Genomic DNA, 27,248 nt, shown 5'->3' on the forward strand with positions numbered 1-27,248 from the left:
ACCAGGTGATTGGGTTCTGATAAAAAGCAGTAAAGATTGCAGAAAAACACATGAGCTCATTTGACACACTGTAAGAAAGTAATTTAGCATGAGTAAAACAACTGTTTCGATGTTTCTATTTTAGCATACACTTTGATTGTTCTTAGGCGTCATTGTAATAGCACTGTGGTACCTAATGGAGAGCTGTTATTCCTCAACAAAACTTTCAGAGGAAGTCTGGCTACAAATGGGGGCTGCAATTATAGTTTGCAGTCGTCTCAAACCAGTGAAGATTGTCCACAACTCTGGAAGTGTTAGGAGGAATTGCAGATCTGCAGGTAGAATGCTAACCGGTAGAATGGTAGCGGTAGGCGAATTGATAGTAGCAATTATAGCAACGTTTTTATTGTTATTTGAAGAAAACCTTAATGTGCAAAAGAGAAGAAGAAAAAGTAAAAGAACTCTCAGGAAGACAACTGGGATGGCGTTCCCCAGGTTTCTCCAAGAACCCCACGGGCGCTGAGATGCTTTTCCACCCGGCAGTGGTGAAGCCATATTTGACACTCCTTGCTGAGAGCTCCAACCCTGCAACTCTGGAGGGCGCTGCAGGGTCACTTCAAAACCTCTCACTGGAAGTTTGCGGCATACAACCGTGCTGCAGTGTGGTAGGAAAAAGAACTTTCCATCCTGGTGGAGCTGCTGCGAATGGACAACGATTAATGTGTCCCAGCCGTTGCAAGCACGCCTGCACCGAAAAAGGCGAATGCTGCCTCCCCAGGTTTCTCCAAGAACCCCACGGGCGCTGAGATGCTTTTCCACCCGGCAGTGGTGAAGCCATATTTGACACTCCTTGCTGAGAGCTCCAACCCTGCAACTCTGGAGGGCGCTGCAGGGTCACTTCAAAACCTCTCACTGGAAGTTTGCGGCATACAACCGTGCTGCAGTGTGGTAGGAAAAAGAACTTTCCATCCTGGTGGAGCTGCTGCGAATGGACAACGATTAATGTGTCCCAGCCGTTGCAAGCACGCCTGCACCGAAAAAGGCGAATGCTGCCACCGCCAATGTCTGGGCAGCTGCACGCACGCAAACAGCGACACGGCATGCGCCGCCTGCCTGCATTATTACCACGAAGGCCGCTGCGTGCCCGACTGCCCGCCCGGCACTTTCAAGTTCGAGGGCTGGCGCTGCATCACCATGGACCTTTGCTCACAAGTTCACCTGCCCAGCGACGTTCACTTCGTCATCCACGAGGGCGAGTGCATGCCCGACTGCCCCTCCGGGTCCGCACCAACGAGAGTAATCGGATGCTGTGCAGCGCCTGCAACAGCCTATGCGACAAAATCTGCTCCACCTCCGTCATCGACTCGGTGAACGCCGCTCAGTCCCTCAAGGACTGCACCGTCATCGCCGGCAATCTGGACATCAACATCCAGCACCTTCACAACCTCTGGGACTGGACTCAGCACAACCTAACCATCCGTGCGGGACGCCTCTTCTTCCGCCTCAATACCAAACTCTGCATGTCTGAGATCCACACCATGTGGGAGAAAACCAGCGTCACGGAAAAGCCCCAGGAAGGCGACTTTCGCAATAACGGCGAAAGAGCCAGTTGTGTGAGCCACGTCCTCAGGATTTTGTCCAACAGCACGTCCAGCTATGCCATCCGCCTGATGTGGGAGCGCTACCATCCACGGGATTACAAAGGCCTTATCAGCTTTATGGTCTACTACAAAGAGGCCCCTTCTCAGAACATCACCGAATTCGACGGCCAGGACGGCTGCGGTTCCAACAGCTGGCACATGGTGGACGTGGATCTTCCAAAGGATAATAATACGGACCCCAAAGTCGCCATTCACCACCTCAAACCCTGGACCCAGTATGCCATTTTTGTCAAGGCCATTACCCTGCGGGTGGAGGACAAGCACATTCCTGGTGCAAAGAGTGACATTATTTGAATTCGAACTCGTCTGTCATTGCCGACCGTGCCCAAAGAACCCCGTGCCTACGCAAATTCATCCACGAAGCTGCTGGTCAAATGGTCGCCGCCTCTTTTTCCCAACGGCAACCTAACCTACTACCTCGTCAGATGGCAGCGGCAGCCAGAAGACCGAGAGCTATACCTGCACAATTACTACTCCAAAGAGCTGAAGATCCCGATCCGGATCCCTGCCACGGGATTTAGCGACATGGAGGAGATCAGCAAGCCCACCAAGTCGGAATTGTCCGGGGCCAAGAAGGGTCCTTGCTGCGTTTGCCCAAAGACCCCAGAGGAGAAGGACCGGGAGAAGGATGACCGCGTCTTTCTCAAGCTCTTTGAGAACTTCCTCCACAACGCCATTTTTTTTGCAAAGACCTCAAGATCGTCGTCGCCGGGACCTTTTTGGCCTGGCAAATGCCACTTCCTTACATTTTCCAGATCTTTATTCAGAAGTTTTTGACTACGGTGAATCAGACGACAAAGTTTAACCTCTAAGTGTAACATGAGTACTATAACATGATTCTGTAACTGAAAATCGAGAGAAGTTATTGGATGACAAAGAGAAATAGTGCAAAGTGAATAAACAGGAGGGAAATGATGGATTTAAACTCTAAAGATGTTATTCTACTATTGCACAAGCTTCTTTGCATACAATGCGCCTTTCTTGCTTGTGTTTGAAGAAGGAGGAAAGAGGATAACACCTTATTTGCGGCCAGATAAGGGACCTCTCTGACCGCAGGCACACCTAGGATAACACCTTATTTGCGGCCAGATAAGGGACCTCTCTGACCGCAGGCACACCTAGTTTTTGTTTTGCTATAGATAACATGTTATCGTATAAACAGGTCTCAACTTAGCAGAGGAGACCTTATGTAAATTAGGGCCTTCCGAACACAATAAAAAGACAAGGAGCATAAGAATATTTCAGAGTATCCAGCAGACTGCCTTAGGGTAGACTATGGATATTTCTCCTTGCAAGTAAATCAAATATCACGTTCTCTCTGTCCTTTTTGTATATAGGTTTTGTACATCTGTTGGGTTAAACCTGACAGCTATCCAAGATTGGCCTGTATTGGTGTCTGTGAAATGAAATCCTACAACTCTAAGCCTTAACAACTCAGTCACGAACTTAGATATAAACCAAGGACTTCCAGTATTAATCAGCAAAAGACTGTTTTGAGAAGTGACCCCTGCCACAGAAACACTATCTAAGATAGCCTACTCGCAATGGCGTCTCAGGAATAAAACCTTACTAACTCTAAGACTCAACAACACATGGAAATACATCATAAAATCTTCACAGTTATAGATTCTTTACGGTCTGGAAATCATTAATCACAAACTGAGTGTTGGAATAATGTACATAAGTTATTCAATTTTACTATCATTCATGTGTGTTATATGTTTTCTTAAACTATTGTGCTTACAAAATAGGATCTTCTCACAAGCAAAAGTTTTCCACTGCACTCTAGAGAGAACCAATGGTGTGAAAAAGTTACAGATTTGACCCGAAGCCCAAGGATCTTTTCTTGAGTATAGCTAAAGAGAGTTAATCAGTCACGTTTCAAATAACAAGTGTTTGTACAAAAAACTGGTTTCAACTGGAAATTCAACCTTCAACCATCCCCTAAACCCTTAGAAATCACATTGTAAACAGGGCATTCTTTTTTCTAAATAAAAGGCCAGGAGAGGGAGACTGCTTTGGAGTGAGTTGGAGAATTGTAACCAAAGCAGTTTTCCGTTCACTTTCCATGCAAGAAAACCATACACAATTCTCTGTGTCTTCTTTTGCATGCAGGTTTTTGTCACAAATGTTGGGTTGAACCTGACATTTATTTATTAACAGAGGACATCCTGTATTTATCAGAAAGACTATTTTAGAAGTGACGCCCGCCTCAGAAACGCTAAGTTAGCCTACTTGCAATGACGTCTCAGGAAAAAAACCTTACAACTACAAACCTTAAAAACCGATCCAGATACTAAATACAATATTCAAAGACACAAAATTCTTATGCTCTGCAAAATCATTAATCGCAAACTGAGTTATAGACATAGAACTTCCTGTATTTATCAGGGAGAGTATTTCAGAGGTGACAAGTGACATCTAAGTCCCCAGGGCACAAAGGGTAAAGGAATTTTCACACAGAGGATGTGCAACTGGAATAACAATGGCGTACTCTAAGGAACACCTTACCTGGCCAAGGATGGGGCCCAACGGCGGCCCAGGAGCAGCTTGCCCCGATCTCACAATCGCCCGGATCAAGCCACTTGGGTCCAACTTCTTCACGGCCCGGGCTGTCTTAGAGATCTTGGACATGTTCCCAGCTTCCCACTGAGGTCACCTGACACTGCCGCCGCTGAAACGACAAGGTGAATGAGAAAGAGCGCACTAGCTGAATTAAACGCGAAGCTCATTGAAACATCATCAACTTCAAACACGTCGATAGCGACAGCCACAGGCCAACTGCTGCAGCGGGTGAGTAATTAAAAAATAAAAAGATCTTTGTCTCCGATCAGCGTATTGAAGGCCCGAGGTGGCAAAGGCGCAAATGAGTCAGCGCCAGAGTCTCCGCACGTTGCAGGACATCAGAAGGGTTTTGCTTTTAAAAGCTGGGTGAGACAAGCCACAAACGCTGCTTCTCATTTTTACGGACAGCGTAGGCTAAGTGTCAAGGACGTTGGGGCATGAAAGTTAATTATAACTAGGGCTGTAAATAACAGATTTTTTAATAATCAATTAATCGGTTGGTTATTTTTTTTCAATTAATAGATAATTCAGATTTTTTTAAAAACACATTTTAATTATCACCTCTATTCAATATAAGTTCTGACCAGATCGAAAAATACAGTACAATAGTAGACTAGCACAAAACAACAAAGTATTCCATAATATAGAACAATTCTTTTAAAAAAATCCAATTATTTGTCAAAAAGCTTAAAATAAACAAATATACATACAAATGTTTGCGATACATCTGCAAATATGTAGGATATATTTTTTTATAAAGTGCAAAAAAGCACTAGTATCAGAAGAGAATGCGAGTACTGCATCGGAATATTGTCTCAAGGCGCCCTCTTCCGAACCAAAGTGCTACTACAAGTTTGTCACCGGATCAGGAGGCTGTCATGCAACAAAATTAGCTGCCCTCTGCTGGATTGAAGTAGTACAACATGCATGTACAATCAACAGCCCAACTATACTAAAATGTCTTGGGATTAGTGGCGTTTGCTCCTTTCACTAGCGACTTTTTGAGACACAGTTTGCAGACTGATTCTTTGGTATTGTGGGGCTTACCGTTGTTGCTCAGTGTAAACCCCAAATGTGTCCAAAATATTAAAGTGGTGCGTGGTTTTGAAACAAAAAATTGAACTGCCATGATGACCACACACACAGAGTTCAAGTATTGTTCACCTCTAAGTATTCATTTTAGTCAAGGGTGGTCACAAAAGGGGGTGGAGATGAAAAAAAGACTAATTGCAAATGTGAAAAATATTAGCGATTAGAAAAATTGCCTTTTCGTGACAGCCTTCAAATGGTCTATGACGCAAACGCAAAAATATTTAAAATGTTTTAAAGGGTCTCTCTTAAAATCTTAACATCATATATTTTATGACAAAATTCAACAAAACCACCAAACCACCTCTCCAGACAAAAGGTAATTCTTAAGCACATTTTATTTCACTGTGTGATGTAGAATGATTTGATCAAATCTATGAAATAATAATAATAATAATGCCATAATAATATCCCATATCAATATAAATACACCACTTAACATTTGGCTCCCTCCCGCAGTTACTTAGGAATGTTGAGACTTAGTTTGATTGTCATTTTTGTCCTAAATAATGTTTTCAAAACAAGTTGTGAACAAAGTTCCTTGATAAAAATGCCACAAAATACTGCAAACAAGGAAAGCAACGAATTGACCTTCAGTGTATTTGAACACCCTGCTACTTTGCTATTTCTCCCACTTAGAATATCATGGAGGGGTCTGAAATTTTCATCGTAGGTGCATGTCCACTGTGAGAGATAAACTAAAAAGAAAAGTCCAGAAATCACAATGCATGATTTTTTTAAGAATTTATTTATGTGATATAACTGCAAATAAGAATTTAAACACCAGAGAAAATGAATGTTAATATTTGATACAGTAACCTTTGTTTGCAATTACAGAGGTCAAACGTTTCCTGTATTCTTTCACCAGGTTTGCAAACACTGCAGGAGGGATCTTGACCCACTCCTCCCCACAGATCTTCACTAGATCCGTCAGGTTTCTGGGCTGTCACTGAGAAACACGGAGTTTGAGCTCCCTCCAAAGATTTTCTATTGGGTTCAGGTCTAAAAACTGGCTGGGCCATGCTAGAACCTGATATGTTTCTTACGGAGCCACTCCTTGGTTTTCCTGGCTGTGTGCTTCGGGTCGTTGTCGTGATGGAAGACCCAGCCACGACCCATCTTCAATACTGTGACTGAGGGAAGGTTTTTATTCCCCCAAATCTCACGATACATGGTCCCAGTCATCCTCTCTTTCATGCAGTGCATTCGTCCTGTACCTTGTGCAGAAAAACACCCACAAAGCATGATGCTACCACACCCATGCTTCAAAGTAGGGATGGTGTTCTTCCGATTGTACTCTTCATTTTTCTCCCTCCAAACACTATTAGTGGAATTATGACCAAAAAGTTTCAATTTTTGTCTCATCTGACCACAAAACTTTCTCCCATGACTCATCTGTATCATCCAAATGGTCATTGACATGTGCTGTTTTAACCAAGGGATCCTTTCGTGCCATGCATGATTTCAAACCATGACGTCTTAGTATATTACCTACAGTAACCTTGGAAACAATGGTCCCAGCTCTTTTCAGGTCATTGACCAACTCCTGTCGTGGATTTCCGGGCTGATTCCTCACTTTTCTTAGAATCATTAAATACCCATGAGGTGATGTCTTGCATGGGGCTCCACTACGGTTGAGATTGACCGTCATGTTTAGCTTCTTCCATTTTCCAATGATTGCTCCAACAGTGGACCTTTTCTCACCAAGCTGCTTGGCAATTGCTCCGTAGCCCTTTCCAGCCTTGTGGAGGTGTACAATTTTGTCTCTGGTGTCTTTGAATAGATCTTTGGTCTTCGCCATGTTACAAGTTAAAGTCTTACTGATTGTATGAGGCGGACAGGTGTCTTTATGCAGCTAACGATGTCTAACAGGTGCATCTGATTCAGGATGATACATGGAGTGCAGGTGGACTTCTAATGGGCCATCTAACAGGTCTTTCAGCATCAGAATTCTAGATGATACACAGGTGTTTAAATACTTATTTACAGCTGTATCACACAAATACGTTGTCACTTCTGGATTTTTCTTTTTAGTTTATCTCTCTCACAGTGGACATGCAACTACAATGAAAATTTCAGACCACTCCATGATTTCTAAGGGGGAGAAATAGCCAAATAGCAAGGTGTTCAAATAGTTATTTTCTTCACTGTAAATCTGCCCATTCCTACTGCTCACCCGAACAAATTCCTCTAGGCGCTTTGCTAGAGCTTTAAAGCATTTGTAAAAATGTATACATCATGTATTTTATCTCCGAGCCATAGGTCCCCATCACTGCTCTTTGAGAACAGCAAACTTTGTAAATTCATTTTCATAGTCACTGCTCTTACATTTTGTGTTTGAAAACACTTAAAATCTATTACATCAATTTTAAAGCCAGTGTGAGTCGTAAACTTGTATAAAATAAAACCATAATGTGCAAAAAAAACATTTTCTTGGATTAACAACACAAATATGCAAAGGCAACAGAGGAGTGTCATATCTGTCGTGCATAACCCCTATGGAATTATTTTTCCCCATTTCAAAAAGCAAATCGGCAGTCAATTAGTCAAGTGGGGAGGAAAGCTGAACCTGGGGCTGTACTCTGGGGATGCTGAACACATAAACGTAATCCTCTAATGCCATCAAAGTGATACAGGAACAGCCATTAACGGAAAAAAACAGAAGCTTAAGGACCACAGAACAAAAATAAAGAAAAGATCAATGATGGGAGCTCAGGGACAGATAGAAGTTTTAAGGTTGAGCCATGCAATTTGGAGGCTTTTGGCTATTCAATAAAGAGAAGTAGCTGACTAGTCAACCGTTGAAGCTGTGCTTGGTCATGGCCAACTGAGGGCATCCAATTAGAACAAGAGAAGAGACTGCTCGCCAGATACATGCAATCGCATTAATCCACTGAGCCACGAGCCATACCAACACTACAACAGAGAACACAAAGAAGCAGTTTTTGCACTGACGACGTTAAGCGACAAAGTTATTTGCGCAAAGAAACGAGCCTGCGGCAGTTAAGATCAAATCTGCCCGTTGACAGCGCAACCTACATACAAAAAACATTACAGCGAAAGAAAACTAGGGCACAAAATTGAATCCAGGGGAGGTTGAGCATTTATTTAAACGCTCAACCATTTAGAAAAATGCTGTCATTAGGTCTAAATAATGAGACTTAACGCTACTCTGTGCTTCGGCTATCGCTGGTTCACTGCTTCACTGCTTTTGAACTGAATTGTCTTTATTGTCATTGATATCAACATATCATGCATTGTGTTGCATTGTGAGCAGACAGCACATGCATTCACTGGGGCAGGTTAGAGGGAGCTTTGTGTGTTGGGTGTGTGCGACTGCAATATGTAGGTGTATGCCGTCAGTCAAACCGCATGGCAGCCGCAGAAATAACTACCAAAAGAAACTGCGGAGCATGGCGCCAAATAGATTTTAGTGGTTTGTTATACTGAAAAGAAATTCATCAGTAAAACCGGACTCAGAGGAGAGTTATCAGAGCGCAATGAAATGGTGATCAACAGCGGGTGCTCCAAGGATTAATATTGGGTTTGGGAGGCGACTGAGGCCGCATTTGGAATGTAGCCTAATGCTACAGCTATGGTAGCAACGCTCTTGTGCCACCCCTGCCTAGCCTGTATTTGAACAAAGCAGGGTCCATTACCCATGAAACAGATGACCGAGAGCTACAACTCATGGGAAACCACTACATTTAATACAGGTGTATTTAATTCATCACGGAGACCTGGCTTAACTCAATGTCTGATACTAGTGTGCTTTCCAACACTGAAAGGAGAAACCTTCCAATTTCATTCTACGTTTTCATATTGACAAGACCATTCATTCAACTGCAATTCTGATCTATAGGTTGTTATTTTGTTACAGTTGGATACTCTCAGTCGGTAAGGACATCACCCCCAGGTAAGTTTGACCCTTGGGGACCTTTATGAAGGTGTGAAGCTACTTTGCGGATTGTCACTTTTTGCCGGGGGTTCAGGTCCCCATTAACCGCAATAAACGAGGGATTACCGTACTGCAATTCAATGAGTTTCTTCAAGGCTCTCGAGTTTAAGATCACAAGCAAGCAATATAGTAAAATACCATCAAAATTATGAGCTGTACTTAGAACCAATGCTTTGGTCATTGGTAATATAAAAGCAAAAAAACCATGAGTTATCATCTGTGTTGATTTACTACTTGAATAAATTCATGCAAAATAACTAAGGGATTGTGAGGAATATAACTGTTTACAACAGGTATAAATCATTGATTAAAAAGACAGTATTCATTACTGTTAACCTCAGCCAAATGCTCTCCTTATTTGCGATTGCAATTCCCCTTATTAGGGAATATTAAACATCACGAACATAACGCAGCACTTCTTTACTTAAAGCAAGAGAAACTATTGTATGTAGAATGAAAACAAATAATTTGTGTAAACAAGCTTATTTTTTTACAAAATAAAATGTCCAAAATAATTTAGCATGTCTTAGTTCTTTCCACACTTGCTGTAGATGAAAGATCTGGGATAAAATTTTGTATTGACTATCTATCTATCTACCCTGGTCATATCCCTCGAGAGGGGTGACCGACAGGAAGACAAACACACACACAAAAACAAAGAAAAAGTAGCAAAAAGTAGCAAAAAACACTAAATTTTTTTGGAACCCAAATGCCCAAACACCCAAACAGGCACCTCGGCACCCAAGTTGGCATTGTTCCAGGACAATATTATCAATCTACGATGACAGTTTTGTCTGCTACCAGTGACCGAGACGATATGGATGACAGCCGGAATGGGCAAGACAAAATCAGAAGTGGTAGTAAATCAAGTATTAAGTTTGGGAAAGTTGACTGTTTATTGCTACTTAATTCACTGTTTTGATACTTTTTCAACTAGTTATAAAAACTATTGCCTTACATGTTGCACTACGGATGCTTGTCAAGAATGAAACCGCTTTTTGCTTAAATACTTACACTACGCCATTTTTAAAACAAAACCTCTCTATGTTAACCAAGACAATAAAGGCTTTGCCAATCAGAAAAAGAGCTACCAGGCAACTCCAGTAGAGAGTGAGAGTGATAATAAGCGGCGAGAGCTTGAGCATGGCTCTTACTGAAATGAGGCATTACAACGAGTGAGGCGGCAAAAAGGTGACCTATTTAAGACAGCGTGCAACTGCACTCACAGAAGAAGCGGAATTTATATTAAATGCAGGGCCAGGGATAAAAGCCATACCACTCACGTGCTTCGAGGACGCAAAAAAACCCTCGACGATGGGGCACAAGGAAAGCAATCAAAAAGGCAGCAATCCAAAGGGAATATGGCGCTTTTACGGATCAACGTGGAGTTCTGATGATAATTGCTGTCGAGCAGGTGACCGACAATGTGAAAGTGCAGTTAATACACTTTGTCCGGATCGGCTTGCTGAACAAGTTGAGGACCCATTGATGTGTAAATTGCCATATGGAGTGCTAGCGGGGGCAAATGTCTCACAAATAATGACTTATTGGGAATACTTTCTAATGATGTAAGGTTCAACAAAATCCTTTAACTTTTAGCAAAAATTAAGTGAACGAACTTGGCCTGGCTTTTGGGATTACCATTCTTCAAACTGTTTATGAGATGGTTTGCAATCAGATTAAATTTTACGAAAAAATGAACTGTTGCTGTTCTTTGCCAATTTCAGCAACAAAACAATCACAAGAATAATCTTCCTTTTTTACTCATTCGGTGCCAAATAATTCTCTGAAATGGGAAGTGCTGGGTGCCAGACATTTTGACTCATTTTAGAAGGCCTTTAGCTGTATAGGTATAGGACATATAAAAAGAAAACTTGAACCCTCATCTTTCATTAGAAAAATATGTTTCTAGCGTTTGGGTCAAGTGAAGAATGGATGGAAATATATATTGGCCTGGAAAGGGATGGGCACCACCAGGCTGCACTTGCCCAAGACAATTTACTGGATATGGTGCCCCTACGACGCTAGCAGTTAAGGGATCCAACCAACCAACGTTTATTTGTATAGCCCTTGGTCACAATAAGTCTCAATGGGCTGTCAAGACTAAAGTTTCCATTACACCATCCCCTGATCTAAAACCTGCAAGGGCAAGGAAAAACTAAAAAACTCAGCATGAAGAAAAAAAAGACTAAAACATTGTCTCGTAAACAATATTTAAACATTGCTGTTTCTTGAAAAAAAAAAAAAATTTTTAAAAAACTGGCTTTTGTGCAAGGATGTACGTATTTCAAGAAAAACTTTCACTTTGGTGCTTTTATATGCATTTGTGATACCTGCAATATCTAAACAATGTTTTCTATAAACAAGGGCACTTTGCTTGCAATAGAATATTTTTTGCAAGATACATGAATGTTGCAAAAACTTCTCAGCGGCCAATGTTTGCAGTGAAGGTATCCCCTGATTTCGGTCGATCTCAGACATGCACGAAACGTCATCACTCTCTGTGCCCATTTTGACAAAGAGACTTAGTCATCTTTTTCAGAAAGAATAAAGCTGAGACATTAACTGTCTCTACTTATATATTTGCTTTTTTCACCCTATTGCACTTACTATGCAAAAGGGATGCTTCCACACTGCCATTTTGTGTGTTGACAAAGATTCCTGCCACCTTGTGGTAATTTTTCATATTGAAATCATTCCCAAATGTTTAATACTTACAGATTAGCAGCGCTAAAGCTGATTTTATTATTTATATATATATATAAATATATATATTTTTTTTCCCAAATGAACAGATTCATACGTTATACTGAATAAGTTAAGAGATAAAATTGTATTCTTTTCAACTTTTTAAGGACTCCTCAAACGATGCACCCATCTTTAGGCAGAAAACAAAGAGCTGCTTTCTACAACCTACAACACGTATTGTTTATATTATTTCAGGCATACTTGTGTATGTACTGTGTACGACAACTTCGTTGATTTGTGCCAAGCCTGAGCTCAACCAAGCTCTTTCCATTTCTTTTCATAATTATCAAGATGACAGGACCAGAATTAACCTTCATCCTTAGCTCAAACTCAAAGAGAAAAAAAGAGTTGACATTGAATACAAAGAGATAACACCCTCAGGCATCTGTTGACTGTTTGCATGTACGACTAACGTGCAAAATTGGACACTTCATAAACAGCATTGGTTTGTAATAACTTAAATGATTGTTTTTTAGATGTTGCATATAAGTTTTGCTCAATGCAATTAAACAATTTGCAGCAACATTGCAGTATTTCTTTTGTTGTTGAGTGTTATGTAGTTGCATTCCATTCATTTTGTATTAGAAAAAAAAAAGGTGATTGTCTTGAAGCGAGCAAGCTTGTACTCTTGTTTGAAGTAACGTTCAAGATAGTTTTTGGTTTTCATAATGTGGTGAGACACAGCATTATCCATCCTTTAACATTTTTCAAAATGTGTTTTTCAACTTAATGGGAAGGGTACAGCAATGAAAACTATTTTTTATTTGATGACATTTTTCTGTCGCAGATCCTTACCTATAGTAGGCGAGCCTGCAGCACTGCCTGCAATAAACATACACTGACAAAAACTTTCGTGATGCAGGAAAAAGTGAATACAACAAAAAAACTAAAAAGCAGGGGTTCAAAAACAAGAAAAATAAGTAAATAAGTTATAAGGTTGCACATTTCGGCTAGGCAACGACAACGATGAGCGAGGACGGCTGCAGGGTTGAACTAACATTTTTTGGGGTGTTTTAAGCACAATGTGGAAATGCTCATTATTCTTCGGTGACACACACACACCAGTAACCTTGAAAATCACCCGGCAAATGCAAAAGTGTTTAAAAAAAAAGTTTTATGGACTGCAGGTGGGAGAACTTATCTGTTACAGTCAAATGATTGCCATACTTGCAAACTGTTTTTGCACAATGACATTTTGATTTATAAATGTCATCAGCAACAATGTAGAGAAAAATTAAATACAAATCAAATCAACAAGACCATTAATAGGAATAAGAATGGAGGCTTTGATTGGGGACGTTTTTTTTCATTTGAAAGTAAGGGGTTTTGCCCAATGAGAAGTGAAAATTACTGTAAGACAGTGCTATCGTTCCCATTTGAGACCCATTGGCAGGAATGTAGATGGCAGCAAAGGCCACTTGCAATGCATTGGCATAAATGTATTCAAGATGCTGAAATTATAGACACACACAATAATAGTAATTTTATGGTTTCTGCTTATCCTGTGGAAACTCAAAAATCTATATTCCAAGGAGTTAGCTCCTTCACCCAAACTTCTTTGCATATATGTTGCGGTGTGGCTTGCGACCTGCACAGGACACTCAACTATTCCCATCTCTAAGTGCATAGACTAAAGAAAATGAACACCGATTCTGCGACTGGTTTTAACAAAGTTAAGTGAGGATCAAAAACTTGTGGAACAGGTCAAAGACCGCCATGTCATTTTTTTTTTTGCGGGGGTATAAGCGTTTTTAAACAGGACTTTTCAGGATAGCAGTTGTATGTTAACGATTTTGTTATTATAGTCTAGATGATATGTTACACAGTACAAAGAGGAAGATTATCCAAAACCAATTTAGCAATAGTAATATCTATTTTTTTTAAACACACTCCCTTTTAAATTTACTTTAGTGTCATTTATATCGACATTGTGAAAACATTGTATGCAACGAGATTAGAAATGGCACTTCATGGTAAAATGTAATATTGAAAAAGATTAGACTGTCAGCAAAAATAGGCAAAAAATATTAAGAGCGTAGTGCTTGGAGATGGGTTTACAATATAATAACAGCTTTTAGCATACATCAACTGATTCATCATGGACACATCGGTGATGTTACCTGAGGTCAGAGTGTTTTGGGTCTTTCAAACATCACACACACTGAGGCGACTCAGCTGGGGTTGACCAGATACCAACTTGTTGCCAGGTAGCGCTACCTCACCCATAGTTTTCAGCTTCAGCTTGTTGTTTTGGCCATACAGGGTGATGCTGCTCAGACTTCGAGGTAGGCCCAGCCATTTCCATACAAATCAGCTGACTCTCCACTCAAAACCCTTGGTGGTAAAGATTGGTACCTCATAGACCAGGGACATGTGGTGTTCTCACCGCCAGATTGTTCATGAAAGCCCTGGTGGGCCGCTGACAGACAGCAGACTTGGCTAGGGGGCCTCTGCAGACATGTTCATGGCGAGTGCGAATAATGTCACTGAAATTGTGCATCCAGTCCAATGCTTGTGAGTGAAAAAGAATAGTGCATCATATAAATAGTGCATCATATCAATAGTGCAAAGAGAAGTGCATTAACATTTAACAACAACAAAAATCCCCCACATAAGTAGCAAGGTATGTATCTCTACAGTGAACATTTGAAGGAAAAAAAAAATGTGGCACAGTAATTTTTCACAGTTCATTGTGCTCTTTTAGGTTAGAGACAGCCCGGGTGAAAAAGCTAAGCCGTTTTGAGAAAACTGTAGCACCTACTAGAGGGCGACAATTAAATGGAGTAGTGGCGGGAGTGGGGAGAATATTTAATAATGTTGATGACTCTGCTGCGGTATCGCAAGCCGGAAATGTCCTTTAGACTGGGCAGAGAGCAGCCAATGAAATTCTGGGCTGTGTTGTAGTTCCAGCTTTTCTATTTTTGAACGAGCTGCCTCTACAGGGTCTGCCAAATATCAGTTTTCCTACACACGGTTAAGAAAAAAATGCAAGTTGGTCTACAATAGGCCCCATGCTGTAGTTTAGACACCCCTTTTTAGTGCTTTCATTAAAAAGCACTGCTGCAGGATGACAGGATGTTTTACAGTGTTTCTTTTACTACTGCAGAAGTCATCTACTGAGACGGCACTGCAAGCCGGATGGCAACACCTGTGGGACAAAGCACAAAACGCTGTGCAAATATCGACGTATTAGTCTTCCCTCAATATCCTCAGCAAAATGTTGGGTAATAGATTTGAGCAAGTGTGACGGCAAAGCACAACGCTCATTTTGGATCTCCCAGTGAAAATGTTAACGTTTCTGCTACATCAGCCTTCTTAGTCCATTGTCGCGCCGCCGCTGCCAGAAAGATCCAAGTAAACAAGTCAATAAAAGCCGCGAAATGAGGTGGCGGTCGGAAAAAACGCGGCACCTGTCGCCAATATATCTGGCATCACGCAAACTTGGGCGTTCCGCAATATGAAGCGCACCTTTCTAGGGTTTGCTTTTTTATTTTCTCGAGCTATTCCTTATGAGACGCATTACAGCAAAAGGATATAGAGCGAACGTAAAAGCTACTTGCAGCTAGAAAAGGAAGAGGTGTGCAATTCAAGGAGAGGACTAATTTCAGGGAAATTAATCAGATTTTGATTAAAACTCCAAATTTAATTGCACAAGCGAGGCCCACCGCAGCGTCTCGTTTGGGCTATTATGCACTTTTTCCAATCCTCTTCAAGGAGGCCAAAAATCCAAGTCAATCTGTTGTTCTATTTACAAGTCAAGGGAAAGTTTCAAACTAACAGATGTTTGGCAACGCAGGTCTGAATTAGGTTGCCATTGAAGCTCATTACAGCCGTCTGGACAAACTAATTGTGATCTCTCAGCAAAGTCAGAGTCCGGCTGGTGAAACAGAGGGTTGAACGTGTTGCTGCGTGAAATGTTTTAATATGAAGAGTTTGAGTGAAGATGAAACAGGCTATGCAACGCAAATGTGGCGAAAAAATCCTGTGGCATATTGATGTCAGATTAAGCTTTTTTTAATGACTGTTCTTGACGTTGGCATTTATTTTATATGGCCCTAGTCCTTCTAACAAGCCCTTCACAACAGTACATTCAACTGCTGTAAATTCCGGACTACATAGTGCACCTGTTCAAAAGCCCAATGCTCAAATAAAAGACCAAAACTCAATTTTTATTTATACATTGCCATGAAAAAGTGTTTGCCCCCAACCTAATTTAAGTCTTTTTTGCATATTTGTCCATCACAAAGGGTTCAGATCATCAAACAAATATTAATATCGCACAGAAAACACCGATGGAAAAACAAAATGCAGTTTTGAAATGTTGATTATAAAGCTATCTGGCCTATGTGAGTACATAATTTCCATTGAACCATATAGCAAGTTGGGCCATCTTTGGCAGCAATAAAATAAATGTTTACGATTAATGGTAATGAGTCTTTCCTGTGAAGGAATTTTGGCCCATTTGTCTTTGCAAAAGTGTTTCAAATCTGCCATATTCAGGGATCAGAATGGAGATTTTCATTTTCAGCTGAAATAGCCAGGGTCCAGGGGCCGCAGGCCCCGGCCAGGTCCAGGGCGGAGCCCGGTGGGGGGCTCAGGGGGGCAAACCCACCCGAAGCCAACGGCATTTATCTTATTTGCTATGTGAAAATTGCACTAGAATGAATTAAATCCAACAAAACAGAAACCATGTATTTTTTTCAGTTTTAAGATGTTTAAAACAATTGGGGGATTACAATGTTACAACCATCACCATTGTTGTTGTGTTTTGATGATGAAGATGGACCTTGTATTTAGCTACTAATCAACAATATATATGAAAATATATACATTAATAACCATTCATCATTAATTTGAAAATAGAATGCACAAACTGAACATGCTTAAAGAAAATACATGTCAGTCTGTGACAGTGTTCTCCAGCCATGACCACTTAAATTTATTCTTGATTCCTTTATCAATCTCGGAGACAAAAGCCTCGTCTTCTTTTCTTAGTATTTTCATATTTACTTTTTCAAACACACATTTTACCGTTTGAAAAGACCGGAAGGAGCGCCATGTTTGAGAAAGCCAATGCTCTGAACAAAAGCTCCGCTGATTGGTTATCAGCGAACCTATCGACCAATGGTAGGAGTCGATCTATTTGTTGTGTTATAGATCTAATGCGCTGTGCTTCTTTTTGCTGATTTTTCTCTCGATCTCTAACTGCTAACTTGGGGTGATGAAACAGTCACGTATCATACCTCACCCCCCAAAATATTTTCTCATCAAATTTAGACGATTTACGGGAATGACCTTTGGGGTTCAAAAACAGCGGAAATCCGCGGATCCGTGGAAAATTCTGATCCCTACATATTGGCATGTTTTCTAGCATGAACTGCCCGTTTAATGTAACACCACAGCATCTCAATTGAATTTAAACTCGGACTTTGACTTGGCCACTCCAGAACCTTCATTTGGTTTTTCAGCCATTCGGATGTGGATTTGCTGGTGTCTTTCGAATAATTTTCCTGCTGCATGATCCAAGAGGGCTTGAGTTTGAGGGCACAAACTGATTGCTGGACATCTTCCCTTAAGATCTTCTGGTAAACTCCAAAAATTCATTATTCTATTAACCACAGCAAATTGTCCTGGTCCTGAGGCAGAAAATCACCCCAAGACAATCACACTGCAACCACCATGCTTTACTGTTGGCATCATGTTCTTTTTGTCAAATGCAGTGCCATTTTTACATCAAATATAAGGGGCTGAACACCTTCGAGAAAGTTCAATTTTTGAGTTATCAATCCACTGAAAGTTTCTTCAAAAGTCTTGAGGATAATCAAGATCCTTTTCGGCAAATGTGACACGCCTTTGTGTACTTTTGTGACAGCAGTGGTTTTTGCCTGGGAACTCTCCAAAGGATGCCATTTTGGGCCAGTGTTTTTCTTATAGTGGAGTCATAAACACTGACTTTAACTGAGATCAGCAAAGCCTAAGTTCTGTTTTTCAGCCTGGTTTTTGTAACCCCCGGGATGAACCGTCGTATCACTCTTATAGTAATCTTAGTTGGTCGATCACTACTGGGAAGGTTTGCTAATGTTCCCAGTTTAATCCATTTGTGGATAATGGACCTGACAGTGGTTCACTGGAGGCCTACAGCCTTGGAAATGGCTTTGTGATCTTTTCTGGACTAATGGTTTTTCAATCCCTTTTCCTAATTTCTCTAGAATTTCTAGGCAGATATTTTTTTGTGTCAAAATAAATCAATATGATCTGAAATCTTTGCGAGTATTAAATACGCAAAAAACACAGAATTCAGGAACAGGGCAAATACTTTTTCATGCCACCATACAAGCCACACTGGGTTTAAACCGCGGGCTTAAACAGGCATAAAAATTGATTCATTCACATCAATTTCTTACATTTTAAGCTCAGCACGCATACGAGTTTGGCGTCAACGCCTTTGCCTACAGAACACTGACGGCGGCGTGCCCGCGCACACCTGACACTGTTTTAAGCTGCGACGTTTTTGAGTTCTGCTTCTTTCTGTTTATGTCGCAAGTTTTGGCATCAAGCTATCATTCAAGTTGAAAATTACAAAGACATGCACATGATTACCACTGCGCTGCAAAAACACTTGAATGAGGTCTGTGTCACGTAAAGGTGAGCCCTATATATCTAGATGACAGGGCTGGGGCAACCATGGTGAATACTGCCAAGTTGCAACGCAGACGTATCATTTTGTGTTGTTTTCATTGGTGGTACCCGTGGTAATGGACCAATTTGCATTGTTATCAGTACTCGAGGATTAAAAGCAACTCCAGCGACTTGACATTTAGATTCAGATTCAGATCTACTTTATTGTCATTCTAGTACACGTGTATACAGAACGAAATGTCGATACATCTGACCCGCACAGTTTCCTTGAATGTACAGATATAAGTAAAAGTTGTATTGTATTATGGCTACGTATAGTATTTTACCATAGTGCCGATAGTGCAAGAGGAGTAGCTAACCAGATGTGCAAAATGGGCAGTCAGGTTAACAAGTCAGGTAAACAGTAACATTAACACTGTAACAATAACGCTGTAAGTACAATAGTGCAGAGAGCAAATGTGCAAGGAGTGGCAAGCTATAAAGAACTGCCAGTAGTGCAAAAAGTCAGATTAGCAGCCGTTTAGATTTAGGTTAACTATATGTTAGATTGACCATTTAACAGTCTAATGGCCAGGGGGACTAGACTACTGCGGAACCTGGTGGTCCTGCACCGCACACTACAGTACCTCCTCCCAGAGGCTAGCAGAGTGAACAGTCCATGACGATATGGAAAAACAAGTGTAGATCTTTTGAAAGATAAGTTCCAGTGTTGTTTGATTCGGATCAACACATTGTGGACTTGATTTGTGGGTGAAAAAGTAGAACTATCAGGAGTATGTAATGAATATTGAATAAAGTACTGTAAAACCTCCCGTTCTGCTCTGGTTATGAATTATATGAATATTTTTGTCAAAAATATGGACTCATTTCTCTCAAAGGGCGTCATAAATGTTTCAAGACGTCACAGCAGTGTTTTTTATGTAGAGCACATGCATTGTGGAAGAGAAGCTCTCCGTTTTCCTTGGTGCCAACACGATAAAAACACAGAAAAGGCCGCTTGGTGTTCAATGCCGAAGTGTTTGAATAAAATTCGAAATTTACAGTACTCATTTACCTAATAATAGTGCGGGGTCAGGAGCAATATCGGGTTCAGTTCTTAGCCCCAGGATACTTCGACATGGTCACAGTGGCAGCCTTGGATCAAATTTCCCTATTATTTACAGTACCTCACCTTAAAGAAAGTTAAATTCAAGACTTTTTGGAATTCCTTTAAAAAAATCAAATTTAAAACCCCCCAAAAAATTAATTGAAACAAACCCCATAAAAAGATAAAAAATAACTTATTGCACACCATACATCGTGCTTTATACAAATGACCTAGCACAGCTTTTAACCATGGCGAAAAACATTCGTCAAACAGCATATCATTATCTTTTCATATCTGTCCAAAGTTGCTACTTGTATAGTAATGAGTTTTCGCTGAAAAGCCCGACTGAAACCACACAACCATTTTGAAAGTTGCCACGAAATCAAATCAGTGAATTACTAAAAAAAGACTGGTAAATGGTCTGCATTTGAATAGCGCTTTAAGTCACTGAAGACCTCACAAAGTGCTTCACACTTACCCATTCACACACACACACACACACACACACACACACACACACACACACACACACACACACACACACACACACACACACACACACACACACACACACACACACACACACACACACACACACACACACACACACACACACACACACACACACACACACACACAGATAGCAGCATCCTCTTTGCTCATCAGGGGCATGATGGGTTTAGTGCCTTGCCCAATGACACTTCGACATTTACCTTTGAGGAGCCGGGAATAAAACTCGCTACCTTTCTGTCCTAAAACGAGCACTCTCAGCCAATGTCACAAACCAGGACAGGAAACAGGAATGAGAACTAAATCGCGTAACGTTACTCACAGTTCATTGGGGGGAGGAAGAATGACCGCACACTCGATCCGGGGATCGATGGTCGCGGAAGTAGATTGAAATCAGAACTAAGGAGTGGTCAAAATCAAACAGATCGGGCCGAAAATAAAACAGGATCAAAACACGGGCAAAAACGGACATTCACAGGACTTGGCATATCACAACTGAATGAAGCAGGAGTTTCGCAGACGCTCTGACACCAGGCGACTTACAAGACAGCGTTTAAGTAGTCCGGTGGCTATCTGTCAACGCGTTTCAGCATGTGTCAATGGGCGGGGCAAATTGGGCGCCGTGGCAACCGTGAGAGAACCTGGCGCAACACGGCGGGGGCCAATTGATAAATGTAACCTAAACTTTTTTGTATAAAAAAAATACAATGGTAAATCTTAGTATTGGTTACATTTTTAAGGCTTACCAAAATTGGATTGAAGACATTATAAAGCAAATTAAGACCTTATTTTTCAAATGATAAATTAAATGCCTTTTAAGACTTTAAGGATCCGCGGGAACCTTCATGTATTACATTGTATTTGTCTGAAATTCATTTAAAAAAAACATGTTTTATTTGGAATTTTTGGACGATGGATATATTTTAAGAGCGTCTCATTTATTATGTGGATAAATATAGATTTTGCAACATAATATGCACATTGACCTCAGGTTCGTTTGAGCCAGTACGTCCTAAAATTAAATATTAATTTCTTACTGCCATTCTGGATGAGTTCAGAGTAACCAGAATACGTTTGTGTTTTATCCAAAAGAAATGTTTGGTCAACAATATTGTATGCTACTAAACAATGTTAAGCAAAATTTCATTCTGAAAATGGCCTTTGGTTGAAATTGTAACCTTCGCATGATGCAATTTATATCTTGTGCGTGACTCAAAGGACCCACCTAACATTCTATCACTAGTGAAAGGTGACAACTCACAACAAAATTTGCAATTAACCTACTGAACAGCAGCTCGCCCAGGAGACAACATACAGTGTATTTATTTACAGACGCTTCCCACTTACGAACGAGACGATCATTCGTAAGTTGAATTTGTTTGTAAGTTGCTTCAGTGTATGGAATGCAAGTTTAAGGTTTACATGAGTATGTTTAAGGCTTGTATAAGTAACCTGTATTGTTTTGTACTAAATAAATAAACATTTCATAAAATAATATGCTCTATAACAGGGGTCGGGAACCTATGGCTCGCGAGCCATATATGGCTCTTTCTATGAATGTCTATGGTTCAGAGACAAATTTGATTGCATGCAAATTATCTCTATCTTGTTCGAAACTTGAGTTATTCATCCTATTCAGGTACACGCAAATCCAATCCAAAGCTAAGTGGCCGACGTTACTTCGCAGTATATATAGGGCACATTTTTCACTACAATTTACAGTCAAGGTGTCACACAAAAAAGGGGGGAAAAAACTCGTTTTGGCTGTACAACGCTAAAGAATCCTTTATATAAAAGTTCACTATATAATCTGTGTTCAGTGTTCAGATACCTTATGATGAATCCACAGAACACACTGTAAATACGCCAAAACACCGGAAGAGAACTTAGTCTTTTGATTGGGTGAGTGCGAGGGATGGGTGGAGCCATGCAAAAAGCGCAAGCACTCCCTCCCATCTCTCGCCCTACGCCATCTGTGCCAAAAGTGAGCTCATCAGGCTCCCTATTTGCAGAATGTTGTGACGTTTTTACACAATAACTGCTTGCATCTGGTTTTGAAACCAATATGTATGAAAAAAAAGGGTCAAAAGGAGTTTAACCGATCTTGAGTAATTGCAAGAAAGAGACAAGTTTAAAGTGGTATGTTTGTTGATTTTGGGACAGGGGCTCTGGCATTATTCTCTTTTCATATTTTTTTTATCAAATCATCAAAAATAAATGTGCTGAAGACTGAGCTTTTGTCTGGGGTGCGGGTTTAGCAATTTTGTAAATTTGTCTCATAATATATGGTGTGGCTCTTTCCCAAAATAAAATTAATATTTTTTGCTTTTATGGCTTTTTGAGTCAAAAAGGTTCCCGACCCCTGCTCTATAAAGATAAATAAAGTGAAGTTTAACTTACTTTTGAAAGAACAGCTTTAGGAGTTAGGCGACTTCCTCCTGTAGTAAAAAGTGGCAGGAAAAAAGCGATCCAACCCTAACCCAACTTCTCAAAACTGCATACAGCTTTCTTATACCACTTGAATTTCAAATGAAACGGCTCACTTCTTCTTTACACCTTACACCAACCATATTGACTGGATGCATGAGATCTTAAACAGTAAAAATATCAAAGATCTTGCACTGGACATACAGTATAGAATGGTTTTACACGGAATAGGAAGCGGGGTTTTTTTTTTTGGGGGGTGGATGCTGGGTGACCTCTCGCAGTGCCACACGCCGGTAGAGGCGGAAAGAAGAACTACAGTACAGTGGGACCTCGGTTATCGCGGTTAATGGGGACCAAAACCACCTGCAAAAAGTGAAAATCTACAAAGTAGCGACGCCCCTTCAAAAAAAAAAAAAAAAAGAAAAAAAAATCTCATCTCATCTCATTATCTGCACCGCTTATCCTTATTAGGGTCGCAGGGGGGGCTGGAGCCAATCCCAGCCATCTCCGGGCAGTGGGCAGGGGACACCCTGAACTGGTTGCCAGCCAATCGCAGCCGCAGATCACATTAGTTCTCGCAGCTAGCTGCGTTCTTCATCGACGCACGAGCCGAGTGATCCACCGCTAAGAGTCGTACAGCTGGGCGATTTTACGTCCGCCCGGGACGATCGGGGACAAATTCACGACAGGGTTTATACTTGCGCCGCACCGCGGGTGCCGTTCGGTCGCTTCCGCGAGCGAGCCCCTAACCCGCGGCGCGAGTACTTTCGGGCGCGATACGCACGACACCGTCACAGTTACGGGGGTCCCGCGCACGTTCGCCGCCTTTCGCCCGCTAAGCGCGGACGGCCGCCTGTCGTCGCGCCGCGCTACTGGGGTCGTCGGACGGGCAGGCTACCCCCCAGTTATGGGGGTAGCCCGATCACGCCCGCTGCCTTTTCTCGCGTCGCGCCGTGTGACGCCGCATCCGCCGAACTCGCTCCGTCGCGCGGCCCGGGAGTGACCCCCGCCTGAATGAATTTCAAATTTCAAAGTTTAGCAAATATTCACAAACCCAACTTTAAAAAATGCATAATAAGTTACCTTGATGTACCGTCATGCCCTAATTTCAGGTCCAATGTGACAATGACATTGCAACCGCCAAGTCATTAAAGTGGATTTTACTTCCACAATGCATGTGCTCTATTACTTTATTTGAGAATCTTTGAAGTTCAGCGACTTGAACACTAGTCTAAAATATTTTTCATGAGTTTGTTTTCATAGCCTATGTCTTATAAAGTGATTAAAAACAAACAGGTGACTACCTGAAGAATGATCATTATTTTTGAATACGAGTAGTCAGGATAGAAACAACAATCTCAATGAAGAATGAACCCTATGACCCAGATTGAATTCAACAGTATCATTTCATCTCTATTAGGAACGACCTTTCAAATCTTTACGAAAAAGCCAGACAAAGAAGATTTTTGTTCACTTTTTTTCATTGGATTTCGCAGACCAGAAAACCCTGCAAGTTTCTTCAGGGGGTCCAAGAAAGCATTGAAATCCAGATACCACTGACACGGCAAGAATAGCCCCCTGCCTCAAACAGGAAAGTCGTATTTGCAGCCGTTGAGATGATGGCCGCTGTGCTCAGTGAGTGGTCGCTGATTTGGTTTTCCCGATGCTGGGTCTGGCTTCCAACTTTAAATGTAAAGCTAAAACATGAAAGTGATGGGGGTGAAACCAGCTGCGCTGCTTAATAAATAAAACTTGCTTCCCGGCTCTGCGGCATTAATATTCACACGGCGCAAGTTTCTTCCACATTGTATGAAACGCTTACGAGACTCATCAATAGGCGCTGCTTCAAAGATTAAAAATATAAATTATGGTAGCATTGCTTTTGCTTGCCTTAAGTGGAACTGTGAAAAAGATGGAATAATCAATCTGTATATGCGATGTCCTGTAAATTGCTTCCACTTCCACTGCAAAGATTTTTAGGCAACAATGTCAAAGTTTTTTTTTTTACTAAAAGTGGGACCAGCACCCAAAATCTAATAATGATTTTCAGGTTGACAATAACGACCAAGTTCCAAATCACCTCAAATTGTTTTCTCAAAATATGTTTGCCAGAAAACACAGCATAAACCAGTAAAAACAGGTCTGTCTCTGAAAATTAGAATGCAGAGACCCCTCGGTTTTCGCGCTTAATGGAACCAGAACCACCCTTCAAAAGTAAAAATCTGTGATTGGCCGACAAAGAGCAAGCCAGAAAGAGAGAGAGACGCGTGACGTTAGCGACACGACAAAGGTGGGGGACAAAAATTTCAATGGGATGTAGAGGAAGGCATAGCAGTTGTCCGCTCACAATACAGTATGAAAGACACTATGATATGAATTGGGATTGGTGATCAAGTCAAGGGGTGCTTGCTGATCAGCGCGAATCCTGGGAGCCCCTGCATTGGGCTCGGTTCATTACAAATCAAATGAAATGTTGCTAGCCTATTATCATTTGAATATTGCAGATTATAGTGTATATTTTTGCAATGTATCAAAATAATAAAAGGTTTGCAAAATTTCTGTTGATTTGTAATGTATCCAAAATGAATGTTTTTTTTAATTGCATTACTGAATATAAATAACCATCATAATATTCAGATTTACTGAGACACTACTGTATATAAATAGTAATCACCATAGCCAAGAAGATTTTAGGCCGCTTTATACCCAGTCTGGAGGACATTGCCAGCTTGCAATACAGCGACAGAGCTATCTACATTATAAAAGACTATTCTCACCCACCACCTTTTTGACCTGTTGCCCACTGGTAGGCGCTAGAGGTCCCTTACAACAAGGACTATCAGTGGGTGTGCACTGTGGGCACTCAGGTTTCTTCCCACATTCCAAAAAACATGCATGTCAGGTTAAATGGCCGGCCCAGATTGTCCCTAGGTGTGAATGAGCGAATGAGTTGCCTGTCTGTGTGTGCCCTGCGACTGGCTGGCAACCCGTTCAGGATGTCCGTTGCCCACTGCCCGTCGATGGTTGCGATGGGCTCCACAATCCCTGTGACCCTACTGAGGATAAGCGGTGCAGATAATGGATGGATGGATTTACTACACTCATGGATGTAAGAGGACCATGGTTGCGTATCATTATTGAACGTGATGGCTGCAGGACGACTTTGGTGAGCTACCCCGGCTTTATATTTTCCCAGTATCTTGTTTCAGACTGATCTTGATGTTTCTGTGATGAGACTATTTTTAAATTCAATTCAATTCAGTTCAAAGTGTTTATTGTCATATGCACAGTAAAAGAAACATGTTTCCCTGCACAGTGAAATTCTTACTTTGCTGTGCAGTAGCCAGCGAAAAATAAATTAGAAACTAAGAAATGGTTAGCATTTCTTGAATCCCAGGAGTTTAACCTTCCTAATGAGATGTAGAATGACACATTTGAGTTATTGGTGACATCGTACAGACACCGTGTCCGTACATGTCTGAGACACCTATCTGCTTCTGTGCGAGCCGTCAGAATCTTAAGGGGTTAAAAAGTTTGACTGAACTATCTGACTGTTTTGCTGACGTTCCCACTGTAGCAGCTTGTAGTCCGGTGCGCCTTATGTATGGAAAATATATGACAAAAAAACTATTTTTGGGGTGCACCTTATAGTTGTGAAAATACGGTGCACGTTTTACCCTGGAGTGCTATATTTAATCTCTTTGCATTTAATGTTTCTCAACATTGATATCAATGACAATAAGGATAATTAATTTCCATCTGATTCTATATAAAATCAAACTCTGACCTACATACAGAGTGACGGCCCCGCACTATGCACAGACCAATGGCAGCTCCTGGTTGGGTGTTTGCTTTTGATCCAGTTTTAAATCTGTATCCATTGTTCAGTGGGAGCGAGCCATCCTGCACCTCTGCAATTGTTCTGCCTTTTGAACACTGCCCAAATTTACAACCCGTTTTTTTTTGGCTGCTGGAGAGACCAACAATGAACCAACATCACAAAATAATTGCAAAAATGGGCCTTTCTCGGCTGACTGCTTCAGATTTGAAGTAAACGCTAAGAATTAGCAACCTAAACATGTATATAAATGTAAAAACAAAAAAGTCAAAAGTCAAGCTGGGAGGTAAAAGTCTCATTCTCATTCTGTGTCCAGTTCTAACAATTGAGCTGTGGGAATGTTTACAAGATCGATATTGGCAACAGGTGGTCAGCCCACCGATAACATTTCAATCTGTGTCTTCATTCAGATAACAGACTTTGTAAGTTATACATTTCAAATTGAAATTCCACCCTTTCAATATGAAGTAGTACCTTGAGAATTTTTTCAAAAGGCAAGCCATCATTTGACAAATTTTTCACTTTGACTTGGGATGATAGCAGGATGGCTGTCACCAGGGGTGTGGCGATATGCTTTAGTCACGATATTAAGGTGCCAAATCGATTTACACCACGATCGTAGCGATTCTAAAAAATTGATGAATGCGATTTAATTCGCCTACCTAAAAAAACAAGCAACTTAAATCACACACTCTGGGACAAAGAATCAGAAATTATGTTCAAAAAATGCACATCAGTCTGTCAGTC

General features: G+C 41.1%; 1 protein-coding gene and 1 pseudogene across 1 annotated transcript in view; one reads left to right on the plus strand and one right to left on the minus strand.

The window, feature by feature from the left end:
• Window positions 1-27,248, minus strand: part of mrpl11 (mitochondrial ribosomal protein L11) — a 107,299-nt gene that overhangs the window by 56,385 nt on the left and 23,666 nt on the right. Inside the window, exon 2 of the mRNA XM_088344021.1 lies at window positions 4,152-4,314. Within this exon, the coding sequence (XP_088200147.1) occupies window positions 4,152-4,274 (123 nt within the window). The 5' untranslated portion in view covers window positions 4,275-4,314. The remainder of the gene's footprint in view (window positions 1-4,151; window positions 4,315-27,248) is intronic.
• Window positions 504-2,445, plus strand: LOC148359452 (insulin-like growth factor 1 receptor pseudogene; annotated as a pseudogene).

The sequence above is a fragment of the Urocampus carinirostris genome, chromosome 9 (assembly GCF_059441175.1).
Source record: "Urocampus carinirostris isolate Australia breed hairy pipefish chromosome 9, RoL_Ucar_1.0, whole genome shotgun sequence".
Lineage (NCBI taxonomy): Eukaryota > Metazoa > Chordata > Actinopteri > Syngnathiformes > Syngnathidae > Urocampus > Urocampus carinirostris.